We start from the raw sequence: 19,815 nt of genomic DNA on the forward strand, positions 1-19,815 counted from the left end.
GCTGGGAAGTGGCCGAATACCCGGAGTCTGCAAATGGCACTGCTCCCATTCTGGAATAACTGAGACATTCCCTGTAGCTCCAGATCAGCACGTAACTTGTGAAAGGGTTGGGAGGCAAAACAAGTTTTTTCTTATCCTTACTGATAGAGGAGATAAGAAGTGTAACGTTGTCCTGAGAAATGTCAGTGGGAAGAGTTTCCTTTACGTTTTAGTAACAGTGTGTTGTTTTTGGAAGTCACTGTCTATGGGAAGGGAGGCACCTGCAGTTAATTTTATCTGTTCCTGTGTACATAAGGACCTCCTAACGTTCCCAACTCCCAGTTCAGTGGGGTCGTGGCATTATGTACTGTAATATCTTATTTTATAAATAACACTTTAATTTTAGTGCTGATTGTAAAACCTTGAATTTATTTGGCGCTTGCTCCTTCCCGACTTGGTGCTAAGAACTGAAATCCTGTGTGTGGATAACAGCATTTGAGTCGATGCCTTTTGGGAGGGTTGTTCCTTGGGCGTCTTTGGCGCTGGGCTAAATGTTGGGAAGAGTGGTTGAGCACTGTGAATAAGTGACACAAAGTTTGCTTGAACAGTTTGTGATATTTCCTGAATTTTGCTTGATAACTACAGCCAGTGTCAGGCTGTAGGTTTTTTGTAGAATTGTGTTAACATCTGATTTTTCTTGTTCTGTCCTAGTTTCTCCATTAATATTGTAGATTCGGGAAGGTCTGGAAGAGCTACTGTTGGTAGCCACCAAGGCAGACATAAGTCCTTGTGCCTTTTACAGTCCAAACCTCTCTAACCATGTTCTTCCAGGCACATCGCTGCCATCGTAACGCCCTGGGAGCAGTTTGCCCCGTGCAGCCCAGGCTGCTGGTGAGGTCTAGGGTTTAGGTTTCTGCCTCTCTGGTCTCGGTGACATGAAATAATTGAAGGACACGAGCTGCAGTGCAGAAGGGTGGGCAGCATGTTCTCTGTCTTGCAGCAGCCCTCTGCCAACCCACTCTGGTGTGGGGGTTTTGATTATAGAAAGACACTGTTTTATTTAATTTTTATTAGCTTTTTCAACCTTACAGTAAGTTAATGAGCTCAGACTGGGTGTTACCTTGACATGTTCAGGTCAAATGCTCACAAGAAAATGGATGATTATGACTGAAAAATATTAAAAATTTCATTATGGCTAAAAATTGTTCTAGAACCCTGTAATTAACACTGCTTAATGACTTCCTAAATTTGGAGTCTTCTTGACAGGCAGAGAATGAGTTAATTTTGAAGGAAGAGTGATCAAATACAAAATGCTGTGTACACATACCATGATTTAATACAGAATTTTACTATTCACGTGGCTTTCAATAGCAGCGCCGCTGCTCAGCACTCGCAGAACTTCAGGAAACAAGCACAAACGCTGCCATGCTAAATTAAGATCACATGCTTGCAACACACTCGGGGGAGCTGCTGCCGGGGGCGATTAGTCCTTGGGTTTCCTTTTTATTTTCCCCCCTTCTCGATTTTGTTTTTGTTTAGAACCCCAAGAACCCCTCTCTGCAGAGGTCGTTATGGCGACTGTGCGGTTAGGAAATTAAATTACGGTTCCTGCTGCAACTGTAACTCAAGTGTGATTAGTTGTGTGTGAGACTATTCTTGGATAAATTTCTGTGACAGGTCCTGCAGCCATTTACAGTAAGAGGGAAAACCAGAGGGAAGCGCCGAGCTCTCCGATACTGTTTCTGTGCGACTCTGGCTTTGGATTCTACGCGTGTGCGCGGCCTCTAACGTTACACTGCCCCGAGGCCTGGCAGCCAGCGATGGCAGCGTGGCCAAAACCAGCCTTTTTCAGCTCTCCCGGAGCCGGCTTCGTCCTGGCTCCCTCCCTGTTTTCCTCCTGGGTTATAAATACGCCTGGCGAGCAGAACGCCCGCTGTGAGAAGAGCCCCGCGGGCCCTCTGGGGTGGCAGCAGCCTGGGGCGTTTGGGGCCGCAGTGGAGGGCTCGTGGGGCGCCTCTGTGGGGCGGCTGAGAAGGGGTTAAGGCGTTTGCCCCGGCAGATAGCGGAGGGCTGGAGGGTTGGAGGGTTGGATGCCTCCCTGCCCAGGCTGCAAACGCATTGGCTGAGGTTGAGGGCGGTTCTCCTGCCGCAGTTGTTTTCTGTCCTGGACTTCTTTGGATCTGGAGCCTCCTCATTGCCGCGGCTGTCATCAAAACCCAGCTTGTGTGATTCGTGAGACAGGATCCCAGGCTGCCAGGCGAGGCTGCTTCTTGCCGGTGGCCGAGAGGAGTGGCTCGCACTGGGCCGCGGCTGGTGGCCCCGGTGGGCTGAGAGGACCCGTGGTGGCCTGGGCTGCCTCTGCTGACCCACGTTCACGTGGACAGGGCAGTAGAAGGATCACGTCGATTCATGACAAATCGGTCCCAAAGCTACAGGGGAGCACTGTCCCTGCAGAGTGCATGTGCAGTGTCTTGACGTTCATTCGTCTGGTTTAGAATTTCTTCCTTTTTTACACCTTTTATCATACCCAAAGCACTGTTCGTTTGAGTGCTCCACTCAGGACATCACTATTCAAACCCACCCAGCAGCAGAGAATCCCAAAGGAAAGGCAAAACTTCCCCTGAGTGATTTTTATCCTTTTCCTCTCTTTGTGACAATTTGCTGCTGTTTTGTTACCAGACAGCGAGACCTGACACAGATATTTCCAATCATGCTTCAATATTCAGATAAACCATGTTTGTTAGCTGAACAGCTTAATGCTTAATTGACTTGCCTGTTAAATATGGATCTCGTGGGTTCCTCGGGAGGGGTAACCTCCCAAGGGTTGGCTCAGGAACGTGTTTACGGTATCAGTGTGTTTTGTTTCCACCTGGAGCACAGGGAGGTGGTGAACCAGCGGGAGCGATCCACCGAGGTAGAAATTCCTTTGCGCTGACTCTGCTGCCTTTTGTCCCCCCCAGCTGGGCCTCAGCAGCATGAAGAAATGTCAGTTTGAATCTATAATCAGAAAGGTTTGTAAAATGCATTGTTTCCTAAGTCTTTGGAGCCACTCTAGCTAGTTAAATATTTATTCAACCCTGGAACAACAGGTTTGAACCTCTGTGTCAGCTCCATCTCTCCCCCCATCCAGGGCAGAATAGTTCAGCATTATGCTGTTTGTTTGGGACAGGGATTTTAAAAGTCCTGTTTGTAGAGATCTGATGAAGAAGGTCCCTGGCTGTGATGAACAGCTTTGCTCTAGTGCTGAAGCACCTTTTTCTGCAGCAGCTTTTATGGGACGGGGTTGTGACTTCTGCCCCTGCCCCAGAAGAGGGGTTCCGTTGTCTCTAACCGGGATTTATGAAATTCCCTTTTGACTCTCTCCTCTTCTGTGAGGAATGAAGGGGATGGGCTCTTTTCCCCCATGCTGAAATGGGGGCACTGCATTGTTAAAAGCCCTGCAGCAGTAACCAGAGGCTGGGGCTGTGCAGATGCTATGTCTCAGTGTACCCTGGGCCTCTTCACTCTGTACCAGAGCATGCCACAGCTCCCAAAAGGGCCATCTCATTGCTAAGAGGCCAGTCCACATGGGCCAGTGCTTTAGGGGAGGCTGCAGACCTCGATGACGAAGGGGTAATGAGGTGCCCTGGGTCAGCACAAACCTATTCAGTGTGGTCCTGCAGCGACAGCGTGATGTGGCAGCAAAAAAAAATCCAAAAAAAACCCATCTAACCCATCCAGAGTCAACATCACCTGGCTGCTGGGGAATAGCTGTAAGGAGTGCTGGTGAAGAAACACTGGAGAGATCTCTGTGTGACTTTCAGGTGCTTTTCAGCATTTCTGCTTTGATCATGGCAGCACAGCATCTATCCAGGATCTTCTCTAATGAGGATTTGCACAAAATAGGGACTGGCAATTGCTGATCTTGAGTGCTTAAAGCCAAAAAAGCTGTTGCCTTGGCTGCTTCGCTTTCTTCAAGCTGTCTCTGAGACATCAAAAGCTGGTAGAACAGGAAAAAGAGAAACGTTAAGAACAGTTTAAAAATAGTTTAATTGTATCTTCTAAAAACCTTTAGAGTTGAGAATTTAAACAGTTTCTGCCCTGTGAATATTTGCAGCTGAGTTCAAAATGTGTAAATAAGCCCAGGACTTTGAAGATTAGTTTCCATAACAAATATAAAAAAAAAAAAGAAAACCAAACCACAACTGTGTGGCAAAATGTTCAAGAAGTGCCATGTGCCACTGGGTGTTTTCCATGGGGGCAGCTTTTCCAGAGCACCTGTCTGCTCCACTGACTCCTCCAGAAACAAATGTTGTCCTTTGAACTTTTTCCCCCTCCATAAACCTTGATAATTTAGACTGGAACTGGGAAGTTTGATAGTGTTTTGGACTAAATTCTGGAATTTTCTGTCTTGTGTTTTTCCGTTCCTGATATTTCTAATAAACCACAGCCGTGACATCTGGTGCTAGACTGTGCTCCATCTGTGGCCTGGTGAAGAACACAGAGCTCTGCTTTTAGCACAAGCTTCTCATTTTATATCTAGTCTAACACAAGGTGTCATCTGCAAGTTGCTTCTGTTTGGCTGTTGCCTTTCGATCAGTTGCTATTTGTGACAGGTTCACAAAATCTATTGCCAGAAAAGGGCAAAAAGGTGGTCAGATAAAAGAAACTTAATCTGAAATACACTCCTGTGTGTCTTGTTAGTTTTTCAGTCTTGAAGGATGCACTGAGAAAATACCTGCATGTAAGGCAGGAAGATATTTGAGATTAAATTTGCCTTGTGATAGAATCTCAACCTTATCCATTTCATATCTCTCCAAAGGATTTATCAGGCTGAACAAACCCGAGGTTGCTCATCTTCACTATCCCATCTACTGCAGCTACTGCTGCTTATTCCAAGAATGGCATTAACCACTTTAATGCACTTAATTCTGCAATCCTTTAACATGGGGCAGAGCACAGCAGAAGGGGATTGTCTGCCTGACCACGGCTGGGGATTTGATCACCAGACCAGCAGTAGCATGCTGACGTGCTGCTCCTTTAGCTGAATAAAGCTACAACATGTTCCACACTTGCTCTGCTCATGCACATTACCCAGAAATTAAAAATAACATTTTAGCCCCTGTCTGGGACTTCCCCAGGTAAATCCAGGCCCATGTTCTCCATCCCTCATTTAAAATTCCTCCTCTTGCTGTTTATTCCTCTGTATCAAAGCTATACTTGGCTTTGGTGCTTGCTCTTGTCATGGTGATTTCAGCTCTATTATACCTTTTCTGGTATAATTTTCTTAAGTTTTCTTAAGTTTTGTGGCGTGTCCTGGATTAAGCAGTTGGATTTAACTGGATTGGCTTCATTTGAACCATTAAGGCTGAGCTTGAAGGCAGAGGGGCAGGACTGCCCCTCAGAGCTGCTCTGGGCTTGCTCAGCCTCCCCTCCAGCTCCATGCCCAGTGTTAGTCGTGGTGTTTGCTCTGAGCTGTGCTGCTGCCTGGTTTCTATTTCAAAGCCCAAACCACTCGTTAAAAGTATTGTGAGGCACTAAGTAATGAGGAAATAAGAAGTAAACCATGAAGACCTCAAGCAGTAACACTTGTGGATGCCCTTTTTTTGGGACTTGCTGGGAAAGTCACTGAAGAGCTGGTGTTGGGTGCTAGGGCTTCCTCCAGGGAAACCAGTGACAGGTTGACAGGTGGATAGGAAGCAAATCCTGATGATGGGTTATGTAAAACTGTTGTTGGAGATGTATTATTTGCAGCACTACTGTGGGAAAGTTAGTTGTTTTAAACTAAAAAACTAGAATCTTCTGGCTGAAACTGGCTATTCCAGGCTGGGAAGCTCTCACTGTTGAGTTCTCATCACTTCTGGGCTTCAGAAATAATGGAGTCACCAAAGTTCTCCTGGGAGCCTTATAGTAGTGGACTGAGAGAAGAGGAAAACTCAGTGTTCTCTTTTTGAAGATGAACACTATTGAATTGGGAGGGTGGATGATAACACTCTTCAAAAATGTTATTAAAACTTGCAAGTTACACTGAGAAGTGGGGCTGAGGCAGATGTCTGCACTTCGTGGATGCCTCTTTGAGAAGAAGGGTGCTGAGCCACGCAGGACGAGGCGTGGTTGCTCCTCAGCCTTTCCAGGTTTTCATCAGCAGCTTTCCCTGTGATCCTCAGTTGCCTTTGATCTGTTCTCTTCACAGTTTGTCCACCTGCCTGCAAGTCCCAGGGGTGCACCTCTGATGGTCAGTGCTGCCACAGCGAGTGCCTGGGGGACTGCACGGAGCCCAACAACGCCGAGAAGTGCGTGGCCTGCCGCAACTTCTACCTGGAGGGGACGTGTGTGGAGACCTGTCCCCCAGGCTACTACCGCTTCGAGGGGTGGCGTTGTGTCACCTTCAGCTTCTGCCAGGAGCTGCACAACAAGTGCAGAAACGCCAGGGAGTCGGGGTGTCACGTCATCCACAACAACGAGTGTGTCCACGAGTGCCCGTCAGGGTACATCATGAATTCCAGCAAGTGAGTACGAGCGCACGAGAGGCACGGCGTGGTTCCTGGCTGTGCTCTCCTCTCCCTGGGACACAGGGCTTGTGTTCTGTGTCAAGACCAAGAAAAGTTTCTGGTGTTGGAGTGTCTGTGACAATTACCTGGTTTACTTTAATATGATTTGCAAACTAATACCTTGCTAATTCAAGCTGTTAAAAGCAGACCTGTCTGCCTGTCGTGTGCCAGTGGTTCATCCTTCCCTTGGCTTCCCTCATGTCCTCACAAGTTTGGAAAAAGTGGGGCAGGGAGATTGAGAGTGAGGACGAGGAGCATCCTCAAGTGGAAGGATCCTTCTGTCATCAAGTGGGACAAGGGAGATGGGCAGTGGAGAGGCTTTAGTAGCCCTGCTTCCCATCCCCTCCAGAGCAGACCTGGCTAGAGGACCGTGCTCTCAAACAGAACAGGGAGAAGTCGTGTCTAATGAAAAGAGCACGGTGTATTTTGAGTGGATCATTCTCAGAATATCTGTCCCTCGTCCATGTAATTTTATTGAGCAGGTTCAAGCTGTGCCAGACATAAATGGACAGTGTAACAAACAAGTATAGCAGGAGTCAAAGCAGGGAACAACCATTCTGTCTATTCCCAGGGTTTTTCAACAAAGGAATTAAATAATTTGTTGCTGAGCTGTTTATCACTGAAAACTTTGTTGGTTTTCCCACAATAACATTATATATTTTCATGAGTCAGATTTCCTATGAATGTTTTTAGCTTTGTGTTCACATGTATTTGCTCCTGCCATAATAATTTCAGGGAATTTACTCTGACGGGACTTTTTATTCTATTTCCTGTTTTGCTTTTGAAAAGAATGAACTAGGAGCCCCCAAAGCAGATCCACTGCTTGGGTAACAGCAGCCATCACCTCTCTCCTGTGCTTATTCCAGCCTGCTCTCTGGAGGTCCTTGCAACACTGCTCCATCCTTTTCCTAGAGCCTTTCTTTCTCTGAACCAGTTGGGAACACATTCTTGTGGTGTGATGACCAGGGCAAGCAATTGCCCTGCTCCTGTTTAAGAAGTATTTCCCCAGAGCACAAAGCACATGCTCGCTTGCCTTTTTTTAAAGGAACTTCATGCACAGTCCTTAATCAGAGGACTCCCAGATGAGCTTTCTGCTCATCAATTACATGTTTGGTTAACGATCTTGGGTTGGAGACTGGGCCTGGGTTTCTTGATCTTGAACCCCTGGTATTTATAGCACTGAGCAGCATCATGGGATGGACTCTTCAGAACAGTCAAAATCGCTTCATTCTGGTTTCTGTTACACAGAGACAAAGCAATTAGTGTTCACAGTGGCAATTTAGAGTGACCAGCAGTTCTTTGGAGTCCCTAGAGCCGAGTGCTGTGCACTGCAGGTGAATCCTATGGGATATTGTCAGGATGCCATTGCTCTGAATGGATTACCCTGGTTTTGAGAATTTCTGGGGCTGTCCCAGGTGCCATTCTACAAAAGTCTCACACCTTCCTTGTGGACTCTCGTTTTTCAGCTTGCACTGCACCCCCTGTGCAGGGCCCTGCCCCAAGGTCTGTGACTATGGGAAGGAGAAGACCATCGACTCCGTGACGTCGGCACAGGAGCTCCGTGGCTGCACAGTTGTTAATGTGAGAATTTGTGGGGCCAGCCCAGGTGCCATTCTGCAAAAGTCTCACATCTGCCTTGTGGACTCTCTCATTTTTTAGCTTGCACTGCACCCCCTGTGCAGGGCCCTGCCCCAAGGTCTGTGACTATGGGAAGGAGAAGACCATCGACTCCGTGACGTCGGCACAGGAGCTCCGTGGCTGCACAGTTGTTAATGGGAGCTTGGTGATAAACATCCGTGGAGGAAGTAAGTTCTGGGGGAGGAAGGGGGTAGGGAGCACTGGGTGTCAGATCAGTGAACGTGACACCAGCCCTGAGCGAGTCAGAGAAAGAACCACAAAGCAAAGGCTCCTGTGATGGTCATTTGGGCTTTTTGCTGGCTGCTTTTGGTAAGGTCTCATGAATTGATGTAAAGTTGTTCTGGGCTCTGGTATCAGTGTTTCTCTCTGTGATATGAGAAAACTAAACCCAGTGTTTTCCTCTCCATAGATAACATAGCAGCTGAGCTAGAAGCAAATCTTGGCTTGATAGAAGAAATCTCAGGTTACCTGAAAATTCGCCGGTCTTATGCCTTGGTGTCTCTCTCTTTTTTTCGTAAACTCCACCTGATTAGAGGAGAAACTCTAGAGGCAGGGTGAGTTCTTTGAAAAGGTATTTTATTTTAATGCTTTGAAGTGTAAGGAGTGCCAGCGTTATCAGGGTGATTGGTATTGGTAAACAATCCCAAAGTTATTTTTAAATGTCCCTCTGCCCATGGCTTGTGGCCTACCAGGGAAGATAGTTTCCATCAATTTTTCTTTGGTGTCTGGATGAGTGTATGAGAAAAAAGAGTTTTCAATAGATTCCACCCCCCAATGCACATTTTCATTCTCTGCTTTCAGGAATTATTCATTTTATGCCTTGGACAACCAGAATCTTCGCCAGCTCTGGGACTGGAGTAAACACAACCTCACTATTGCACGAGGCAAACTCTTCTTTCATTATAACCCCAAACTGTGTTTGTCAGAAATCCACAAGATGGAGGAGATCTCTGGGACTAAGGGGCGCCAGGAGAGGAATGACATAGCCCTGAAGACGAACGGCGACCAAGCCTCATGTAAGAAAGTCTCAGAATGCAGCAAGATTTGCATCATTTTCCTTGCCCTCTGCCTTGCTAACCTCATACTCTTACTTTTCTCAGCGTGGCCCATGAGGTTCCTCCAGGGACTGTCCTTGTCCTTTTGGTAACACACCAGGCATGTGACTTGCCACTCGCCCGTGCGCTGCGGCGACGCTGTCGAGGTGCCATGAGTAAAAACACTTCTGGGTTCTCCACCTGCCCAGGAGCCACCTTGCCAACTTTGGTCGGCAGAAGTTTGTTCTCTGTGTGCTCAGCTGTGAGTTTTTCAGGCTGAGTGTATTGTTGTGTCTTATTGAAAACAGTTTAGCACAACATAACCTCGGTCCCCGCTGGGACTCGGATTAACAGTCGTAATCTCCTTTGCCCATGTCAGGAGGCAACAGTGTGCACACAGAGTGAACATGGCTGGGAAACAGCATTTCCACCTATCTCTGGAGCCTTGTGAGGGAATTGCTATGGCAACAGAGACATTTTTCCAACAATTTTTGCAATTTTTGTTGGGCTTTGCAGAGGTTTTTAAGCTAACAGCTTTCTTCAGGAACAGCGACAGGACGATCCCTGTGTCCACGTGGCTGAGGAGCAAACACACAGTGGTGCTTTACACTCAGCTACAGTTGTACTCCCAAAGATGTGGTTTTGCAGACATTTTGGCAGCAGCACTGCCATGAGGGCACCCCTTGGGAACCCCCAACCCTGCTGTTTGTTCCATTCTCTGCCACACACAAGCCTTTTTCTCTCTTTGTGCCAGTAAAACTCTTACAGGGCCACGTGGAGAACCAGACTGTTGAGGTAGTATGGGCTAAAAAATGGCAAAATGTCGTTTCTGCTTTGTTCTTGACTTGTGTCCTCTCTCTGCTCTGATTTATTGTCTAGCCCCACAGTTTTATGTGCACACAGGAACAGGAGCGTGGACAGGCTGACACATTAGCAAGCAATAGGACAAGAGGAAACAGCTTCTGGTTGTGCCAGGGGAGGTTTAGACTGAACATGAAGAACAATTTCTTCCCCTTGAGGGTTGTCCAGGGCTGTGCCAGGCTGCCCAGGGCAGTGGTGGAGTCCCCACCCCTGGAGGGGTTTCCAAGCCATGGAGATGTGCTGCTGAGGGACATGGGTTAGTGTTGACCTGCCAGTGCTGGATTAATGATTGGACTCCATGATCTTAAAGGTCTCTTCCAACCAAAACAATTCTGTGATTAGACCCTTAAGCTGGTATTGCCACCAAAACCCCCAGTGTTAATTCAACTATGATTTCAGTCTCTTGACTTTAGGTTCCTTGCTCTTCTCACAGCTTGTGCTGCAGCTTAGATCATCTTGTGGCTGCAGTCTTTCTCTGCAGTCAGTGACACCACTGCTTAAAAAACCCCTTCCCCAATTCTGCCTTTTCATGCTGATGTAGCTATTTGAGAACAGACTTAAAAAGTGAAGATCTTTCAGCTGGATCAACTCCCTGATCTGGTTGGCCATGTACCAGCACACGCAGCCGTGCCAGCACGGTGGGCAGAGGGGAATGTAATAACTGCCTATAAAAACTGGCAGTACCACTGAAAAAACCCACCTAGAGCTGAACCCTCTGGGACATCACAGCTCCAGCCTGGGCAGAGTGAGGGAGCTACAAGGATTTAGCTGCCTGTAAAGATCATCTCCTCCCATCAGACACTAACACACTCTCCCCACGTTTGGGGGTGAGCCTGGGTTTGGGGTTCAGACCCAGCTCTGTCACCTGGCTGTGTGCAGCTCCTGGGCTGGGTGGTTGTTTTGTTTAAGGGCAGCTGCAGGAGACAGTTGCATTTCTCTTTGCCAGCTTTAACTCTGCTCTGCTGAGCTGTTCTCTGTGCCACCCCCCACCTCAAACCACAGGTTGCCAGCGTGTTTGGCCTTTTGCTTGTTTTTACATTTCAAGTCTAGTTTTCACGTTGGCAGCATCCTGTTTACCAAAAAAAAAACAGAAAAGGGGGGAAAAAAAAAACCAAACTTGTTTGTTCTGGATGTGGTGCCAGTGAAATGAATGTTCTTCCTCCCTCATGCAGCTACTGCAGCAGTAGCAAATCCAATCAGAGCTACACCGTTTGTCCTTCTCAGGCTGCTTGGACATACAATATCAGAACGTGTCCCGTGAGCCTCCAAACTCCACCCTCCTGCAACTGTTTGTTGTCCTTCCCTCCTGTTCACAAAGGGACCGTGGTACTCCCGGGCAAGGCTGGGGATTCACACCCTCTATTTTCGTAGCCTCTGCCTCCTGTGCAAACCCTGTTGCTGGGTTCAGCTCTGTAGAACGTCGTCAATTTTAAAATACTTTGGCTTTATATTTCCCACTTAATAGAATTTAGTTCAGCTCTTTTACAGTGTCATTTTCATAAAATCAGAGAAAAATTTAAGCTGGAAGGAACATTGGGAGGCATCTATTCCACCCTCTGCCTTAAGGCAGGACCAGCATCAGAGTAAGAAAAGGTTTTAACAAACAGCTCTTCTCAGTGCCGGCGTTCCCATATTGAACTATGGAGAAAATAAACTTCTAAAATAATGAAAACTAGTAAACCTGTATCTTTAAGCATTAGTAAAATTATTGTGGCTTCTCTTTTGTTTCAGGTGAAAATGAATTGCTGAAATTTTCTTCCATTCGAACTTCTCATGACAAGATCCTGTTGAAGTGGGAGCCCTACTGGCCGCCCGACTTCCGCGACCTCCTGGGCTTCATGCTCTTCTACAAGGAGGCGTAAGTGATCTGCTCTTGGCTTACAGAATAGGAGCCATGCTGGGCTTCCACAAGTGGCAGCTGGCATTGAAGAGTGGATATTAAATCTGCTGTTTAGTCTCTGTGATTGTCTGGCTCCAACACTTAAGTTTCCCATGTTACACTTAGATAAGTGTTCATTAAGATCCCTGACTGGCTGCGTTGTGTACAGTCAGAATTCCTCATTGAAGAGCAATCAGACATGAGTTGTTCCAACTATTCTAGACATACTCTGATCATGGTGTTTATCATCTCCCCATTATCTCCATGAGATGTTGAGGTTTTCATTCCATTTGAGGTGGGAGACGTTCTTTTGCAATCAGAATTACCAAGTTGGTTTTCAAAAAGCTGAAAATAATTTGTCTGGGATTAGTAGTTGGGATCATTTGTGGAACAGTCCCTGACGGGTGGTGCTGGAGACTGGGTTGCAGAGCTCCCTATACTTTGCTTTCAGAATACATACCATGAGATGGTTGTACTTTCTCCAAAGGGTAAAGGATTAAAACTTTCAATTATGTCTTTAGAAATGTTTATAAAAGCTTAAATTAAGCTTCTGTTAATTCGTGCCTTCTCTTCTTGTTTTCTAAAGTCCCTACCAAAACGTGACGGAGTTTGATGGCCAGGATGCTTGTGGGTCAAACAGCTGGACAGTTGTGGATGTTGACCCACCCCCACGGTCAAATGAGCCCAAGGCCCAGGCCCAGCCAGGCTGGCTCCTGAGGGGCCTGAAGCCCTGGACGCAGTACGCCGTGTTTGTGAAGACCCTGGTCACCTTCTCCGACGAGCGCAGGACGTACGGCGCCAAGAGCGAGATCATCTACGTGCAGACCAGTGCCACGGGTCAGTGCCACGAAATGAACGTTGTCCTGCAGGTGAAAAAGAGAAAAGCAGACCTGAGTAATCTGCCTGGTAGTTGTGAGAGTCCCATAGCCACGAGACTTTCTACCGCCACTGTGGCTCTGCTGTGGTGGGAAGGTTTCCCTGACCTCGTGGGAGGGGGTGTGATTGCCTGCCTGGGCAGATGGTGCCAACGTGCACTTCTCTCACAAGAGCCACGTGTGAGAGCTGGTGAGCACGCTGGGGTGTGCTGGGTGCAGTGTTTGTCCATGGAGATGGAAGGTTGCCTGCCTTTGTCCTTTGTTGGCCAAGCGCTGGAAGTGACCTCTGCCTCTCTTCCACCCACACAGTCCCGTCAGTCCCATTGGATCCCATCTCTGTCTCCAACTCTTCATCCCAAATCATCCTGAAGTGGAAGCCCCCCTCGGAGCCCAATGGAAACATCACGCACTACCTGGTGTTCTGGCAGCAGCAGGCAGAAGACAGTGAGCTGTATGAACTCGATTACTGCTTGAAAGGTGAGTGTGTGGTTCTCTCTCTGTGCCGTTCTCTCAGACTTTCTCAGAATTGTCTGGAGGCTTTTCTCACACTCTGTAGGTGCTCCAAGTGCCTCATTTGGCTGGTTTTGAGTCTGTTGTTGAAGAAACAGGCTGAGATGCAGCTGTGTTCTCCCACTGTTCTGATGTTGCATTAGACATCAGGCACCATTGCCAAGTTATGTATGAAAGCTCTCCAAAACCTTTTTTTTTTTTTTTTGCAAAGTAATCAGATACTTTTTCCTTTGGGGATCTCCCTTCTGCACTTGTTCCTTTTAAAGTGAGTAATAAGTTTAATAACAGCTATGGAGATAGTAAGGGGAAAGATTTCGGCGGCCAAGTTAATTTTTGAAGGCATCCTGTGCCTGTTTTGGAATTTTTTCATAGCACAGTTTCACTGAGGACTCTCTAAATCTCACCTGCTGCCCTGTGCTACCTAATCTGAGATGTACTGGGGTAGAACTCTTGACTACAGCAGCATCTGAGCTTTGTTTCAAAGACAGCAGAGTTTTGAATGGAAGGTCTGTCATGAAAGAGGGAAAGCTGCTCGGGGATATTTTCTGAAAGCTCAGGATGGCCAGATGTGCTCTGAATCTTGTGTGTAGCCTAGTTTTCAGATCTTTAGGATCAAACACCTGCTTTATCAAGCAAGACTGATATTAAAATGGTTTTGTCCACAGGATTAAAACTGCCCTCAAGGACGTGGTCTCCTCCTTTTGAATCAGAAGACCCTCAGAAGTATAATCAGAGTGAGAATGAGGAAGTCAGTGGAGAATGTTGTTCCTGTCCCAAAACAGACTCTCAGATACAGAAGGAGCTGGAGGAGTCTGCCTTCCGCAAGACGTTTGAGAACTACCTTCACAATGAGGTTTTTGTCCCCAGGTACAGATCTCAAACAGTGTTGCCCAGGTGGTCAGGGGCAGAGAAATATAACTGATTATTAAACAGCAATACCAGGCTGGATGTGGCCGTGTTGCCAGTCTCTCTGGGCTTCCACGTGACTGTCTGGTCCAGGTGAATAGGTGTGTTGGAGATGGGTGAAAGCTGAGCACCTACAACTGATGTGCCCACAGATTTGGAAAATCCAGCTTCTATTTCCTGTCTCTGAATTCTCCCCAGCTTGAGAATGAAGTGAGAATCCTTCACAAATAACTAAAGGCCTGCAGCTCATTTAAACTTGGATGGTGCCAAAAATAGCTATTTTTTTTGCTGTCCTCAGATTTTGTGGTGTAGCTTTCCATGCAGTTGAGAAGAAAGGGGCAGCAGCAGGGAAGCTGAGGGTGCCACAGCCTCGTCCTGCGGCGCGGGGCTTGCGGTCTCCCCTGCACTTAGCCTGGGAAATACCTCCAGGACCATGAGGAATGCAAGTGCTGTGGGTGGTGAATGTCCTGTTTTGAATGGCACACACAGGGTCACATTAAGTGGTGTTGAATGTCTTCACACTTCATACCCAACTTACAGAGGAAGCCCTGGGAGTCAGGTTAGAGGCTGCAGCCATTTACACTCTTCTCTGCTGCTTTTTGTGCTCAAAATTCATTCTCTGTTTACTGCTTTTAGCTAATAAACATTTATTTTCAGCTGCTTGACAGAAGTTACTGCACTGAAGGTTTTTGATTATTGAGGGCATTAGCAGAGGGGTCTCTTCTCTGCGAGCCTGGTGCCATGCCTGCAGTTGTCACCTGGAAGCTTGTGCAGAGTCACTCCTTGTGCTGATTCTTTGCTCTTGGTGCTGATCAGAACTCTCAGTGTGCACAGTGACACCAGGACACAATGTAGTCAAAAGCAGAGGAGGCACAAGCCATGTGCAAAAGCCAAGCTCCTCTTGATGCAGGCAGACAATTCTGACAATCTGATTTCTTTTTTTTTCCCCAATGTTATTGTGCAGCCAGCCCAGGATGCTTCTCAGGCCAGTTTCTGGGGTATGTATTTCAGGAAGAAACCAATCACCAGGATGTGCCACCTTGTCAGCCTGCTAAGGAAGCAATCTCCACTTCCCTAGGCTAACTAATCCTTTCAATACAAGCCCCTATTGCTGTTATAAGTCAGCAGTAAAGAAAAAAACGTGTGTCCTGCTTCTCTTTCTGACAGGCTGCAGGCTGTTGGAACATAAATGAGAATTAGTTTTCCCGTGAACACTGTGCTTGTTGCCCTGGGGCAGCCTGGCTAGAGCTGGGCAACCAAACTTGGAGTGTGTTTTACTTCAGGTGCTTTTTATGTGGCTCCAGATAGGTTCTTGACCTCTCTTGAGGTACTGTGTGGACTTCCCTGGAGATAGAAGCCTGCCAGTCACGGGGAGGAATCTCACGATGAGGCCAGCAGGGAATATGAGATGGCAGGGGTGCAAAACACAGAGCAGTTAAGAAGTTACTCCCCCAGTGTCCTGTCTCCTTGTTTTCCACATACCATTTTTCTCCTCCTGTCCTCTCCCCTGCTGTCTGATCCCTGTGCAGGATCCAGTCTGTGTGAGGCTCTGCCATGCTCATGCCTTAGCCCAGGTCTGATCTCACCTGCCTTGCTCAGAACCCCCCTGGGATTCCCAGAAGCTGTTCCTTCACCTGGTTGATTTGCTACTCCAGGAGATACTACAACAAGTCTCATGGGTGAATTTGCTCTGGCAAAGACAAACCAGAAGTTTCTAAATGCTTCTTGCCAGCCCCACCTTCCAAGTCAGAGCTAGTGGGTGTCCTTACACCACATACTTTGCAGCCTCCCTTTGCAGCTGAACAAAGTGGCCATCAGCAGCTGATGCTTTGTTTCTTCTTTCCTGTGTTATTTGCTTTTCTATTGGAAAGAGTTTTGCACAGACTGGAGCAAAGGGGTGCTTGCACAGGGAGCAGGTTGCCCAGGGAGGTTGTGGAGTCTCCATCCTTGGAGATACTCAGAACCTGACCAGACATGGGCATGAGTAACCTGCTGTGGCTGTCTCAGCTTTGAGCTGGGGCATGGATCAGACAGTCTCCAGAGGTGCTTTCAACCTCTCCATGATTCTGTGGAAAGCAGGGAGAGATTCCAAAAGTCATAAAAGTCCTGAGAGGCAGAGGGGAACTAAACGGCTGCGATTCAGGATGGAGAGGCACGTGAAGTGTCCTCCCCCACTGCTGCAGGAGCTGCAGTCTCACTCTCCTCTCTGTCCCCTCTGTCACACACTTCTGCCATTACAAACGTCATTAGGCTGCAGGGGGAACAAGCTCTGGGAAACACTTCTCATTAAAAGTGACTTTTTTTCCCTGAGTTTCCCAGGTCAGTCCAATTATTTGTGAAGACAAATGTATAGGTGCTGTTCACAAGGGAGGAGCCAGGGCAGCTCTCCTGGGCTGCTTTCAGGTGTGTGGGAAAACTTGGCTTAAGCTAGTTAAGGTGTTCTTAAAATCCCCCAGCACAGGCCATGCTGTGTGTGAAGAGTTGTCACATCCATCCTTCTGGGAACCTTACACACACTGATGCTCTCTGACAGGAGAAGGAACCTGAATCTGAGTATTTCACAGGGCAGGTTGCTGGAGCTACTGAATGGCCATAGTAGAAGTTGCACAGAAACAACTATGGGCAGATGTGAGATGTTTGAAAGTACAAAGAGTATGGCAAGAAAATTGCTGCAAATCCCAGATAATAAATATGGGAAGATTGGGGTTTACAACTTCAGAAGTTTTTCTTACTTTCTGTTAGTGGAGGGGGGAGAAGTTATTCTTGCATTTTACTCTGTGTTGCATCAGTGGTCAAATTACTGTTTGACTTGTGAAAAACAAAATTCTCTTACACACGAGGAACAGCTGAATCCACACTTTGTAAACAGTGCTGTGTAGCTTTGGTTTTAAGTCCAAACAAGGTTCTGGTTGACCATAAAAAATCCTTCCAAAGGAAGGAGGTGACACAACCCAGGCCTGGGTCTCTGAACTCTGCCCCATTATTAGGGGACACTGTTCAGAACAATGCACAAGCTGAGATAACAACAGCTCCAGAATGGGTTAATTAGTAATTAGAGAAGAGTAAAAAGCAGGATGTGCTCTGCTGGACCTGCCTCTTAGCATCCCATTTTTTCATCAGGCAGATGAATATGCTTCCATTGGTGCCTACAGCCTGATGTTTAGTTCAAGGAAACCTTAAAATCTGCTTTCCAGCTGGTTGCATTTGTCTCTGGAGGAGAAATAGCACCAGGGACTGGAGCTGGGGGCTGCAGACAAAGAGCTGCTCTGCACAGTCCCCTGGCGTAGCTGTGCTTGGCCAATCATTTGCCTGGTTGCCAGAGGGTGGCAGTGGAAAGTTCAGTTCAGCAGCAAAGATTTGCTTCAACAGCTTGTTACATTTTTAGAGACTGGAGATGCCTCAAGTGTGGGTTCAGTTCAGGTCACTCTTTGTACCCTTTAATAGCTGCACACACATGCACACACATAAAAAGATCATCGTCCCCTTAAAATACATGGTCCAGTTTCCAAATGACATTAATTCCTTTGTGTAACTAAACACTGTTACTGATTCAGCACGTTGGTTTGTTCCCAACCTGGAATTCCTCATGGGAAACATGGAATTTTTCCATGTGCCGGGATGTAAAGTGTTAGAACAAGGAGTTTTGTTTTGGTGCTTGTTCTGTTTTGGTTTATTGTTTTTTTTTTTTTTAATGCAAAAAAGTGAAATCTGTTAATAGGTCTTAATTTTGTTTAATCAATTCTGTTTATTTACTGACAAAATTTGGCATCAAAGTTGGTAACACTTGCAAACAGGGCAGCTGAAAGGATCACACTGATGGTTCTTTTCTTACAACTGAAAACCATTGATTTTCAGACTGATGTGCAATAATTCAAGAGGCAATATTTGGTTAACAGAATTCCACAACTGATACATCATCTGAACCTGGGAGTTCTAAATGCATCTGTTGAAAAGGACATAATAGATTTTGTCTCTCAGGAAATGGTTAAAATTATCTATCTAGACTCACCCTTGGGGTTTGGAGTGGCAGGAATACATCCACAGCAAGCTGTGGTGCTGCTCTTACCTTTGTAACTGCAGGTTTGTGACACTTGGAATATGTGGCACATTGAAGGTCATCAGAGCTGGGGGCTGTGCTGTGACCTCATTTGCTCAAAGCTCCAAAGATGAACTCCAAAGCATTGCAACACTGCACGAGGCATCCGGGAAGCGACCTAGTGAAGCTGTATCTAGCTGAGAGGACCCAGAAAACTTCAGTTCTCACACAAATGCTTTAGCTTTGGGTTTATTTACTGAGATATGTATTTTTTTTTCTGCCCTATATGAAGTTGTGCAGGGAGAGAGTCTCAGGGATGTGTAATTTTACAAAGCTGTGTGCAGTACAGAGGGGAAGACAGATAGCTTGTTTTAAAAAAAAGAACAAAACAGTCCTGAATTTCTTTCTTGCATTGCAAATAGGAGGCTTGAATTTGAGTTTTTGCCACTCTGAGCTCTCCCATTTGAACTCTGTTTTCAGATGAGTGTGTTTCCACTGAATATAACAGATAACACTGTGACCTGTTTTATTTAATAGGCCCTCAAGAAAACGGAGAGACCTCGGCTCTGTGGCAAACGCCACTGTGGTGATCCCCACCATCGCCTCCTCCCCAAACAACTCTGCAGCAGCAGCTGAGAACGCAGAGGAGCAGAAACCTTTTGAAAAAGTGAAATCTAAGGAGTCGTTGGTGATCTCGGGGCTGCGGCACTTCACCGGGTACCGCATCGAGCTCCACGCCTGTAACCACGACGCGCAGGAGTCCCGCTGCAGCGTCGCAGCCTACGTCAGTGCCAGGACCATGCCAGAAGGTAAACGCCTCCCTGAGCTTGGCCTTGGCTGGATGGCTCTTCCCAGAGTGCTGCTTTTCCTAGGGGAGCCAGCTGCCATCACAGACACATCCTGGGGCTGTCTTTATGCCCCGATAGGAAAGGGGGAGGGATGAAGTTTTGCCCAAGACGTGAAATAAAAGTGGTGTTAATCATGAGCTTGGTTCTAGCTAAGGCTGATGACATCGTTGGTCCAGTTACCCATGAACTCGTTGAAAAAAACACCGTCCATTTGAAGTGGCAGGAACCAAAGGAGCCAAATGGTCTTATTGTGCTGTATGAAGTGAACTATGGACGTCTTGGGGAGACAGAGGTGAGAGCTTCTGCTTGTCCTGGGAGCAGCACGTTTGGAGAAGTAGCTGTGCCTGGGAGCCCAGCACTGCTTAGTCTTTAATGGTCCTCATCCATGTCATGTCCTGTCCTGTCTGGTTTCCTTGTGCGTCAGCCCATGTGACATAAAACTTCACTAGTGAATTTGTATCCTCTGGGAGTCTGTCTGGAGTGACATCGAGAAGCAAAAACCTGCCTCTGGGGTGCTAAATAAGCTTCTCTGATTTCCCAACTTTCCACACGGATTTAGGGGGGGGATCTTTATTTCACAGAAGGGCAGAACCCATCCATCTACATTTGAGTTGCTTAGAGCAGTGGAGGTGGTGCTGAGCAGCTCGGGGGCAGTGCTGTGAGGGCAGCAGCTCCTGCCAGCCCCGCTCAGGGGCAGTGCCGAGTAGGCCGCCACTCCA

General features: G+C 47.1%; 1 protein-coding gene across 2 annotated transcripts in view; it reads left to right on the top strand.

Annotated features, from left to right (window-relative positions):
- The window catches only part of INSR (insulin receptor), a 45,275-nt gene that overhangs the window by 19,304 nt on the left and 6,156 nt on the right, over positions 1-19,815 (top strand). For both annotated transcript variants that reach the window (XM_008936476.1, XM_008936475.1), the window contains 10 exons: positions 6,152-6,467; positions 8,169-8,314; positions 8,557-8,701; positions 8,949-9,163; positions 11,774-11,900; positions 12,508-12,758; positions 13,106-13,273; positions 13,972-14,173; positions 18,786-19,057; positions 19,246-19,388. In XM_008936476.1, the coding sequence (XP_008934724.1) occupies positions 6,152-6,467; positions 8,169-8,314; positions 8,557-8,701; positions 8,949-9,163; positions 11,774-11,900; positions 12,508-12,758; positions 13,106-13,273; positions 13,972-14,173; positions 18,786-19,057; positions 19,246-19,388 (1,985 nt within the window). The remainder of the gene's footprint in view (positions 1-6,151; positions 6,468-8,168; positions 8,315-8,556; positions 8,702-8,948; positions 9,164-11,773; positions 11,901-12,507; positions 12,759-13,105; positions 13,274-13,971; positions 14,174-18,785; positions 19,058-19,245; positions 19,389-19,815) is intronic.

This window comes from Merops nubicus, unplaced genomic scaffold (assembly GCF_000691845.1).
Source record: "Merops nubicus isolate BGI_N331 unplaced genomic scaffold, ASM69184v1 scaffold5553, whole genome shotgun sequence".
NCBI lineage: Eukaryota > Metazoa > Chordata > Aves > Coraciiformes > Meropidae > Merops > Merops nubicus.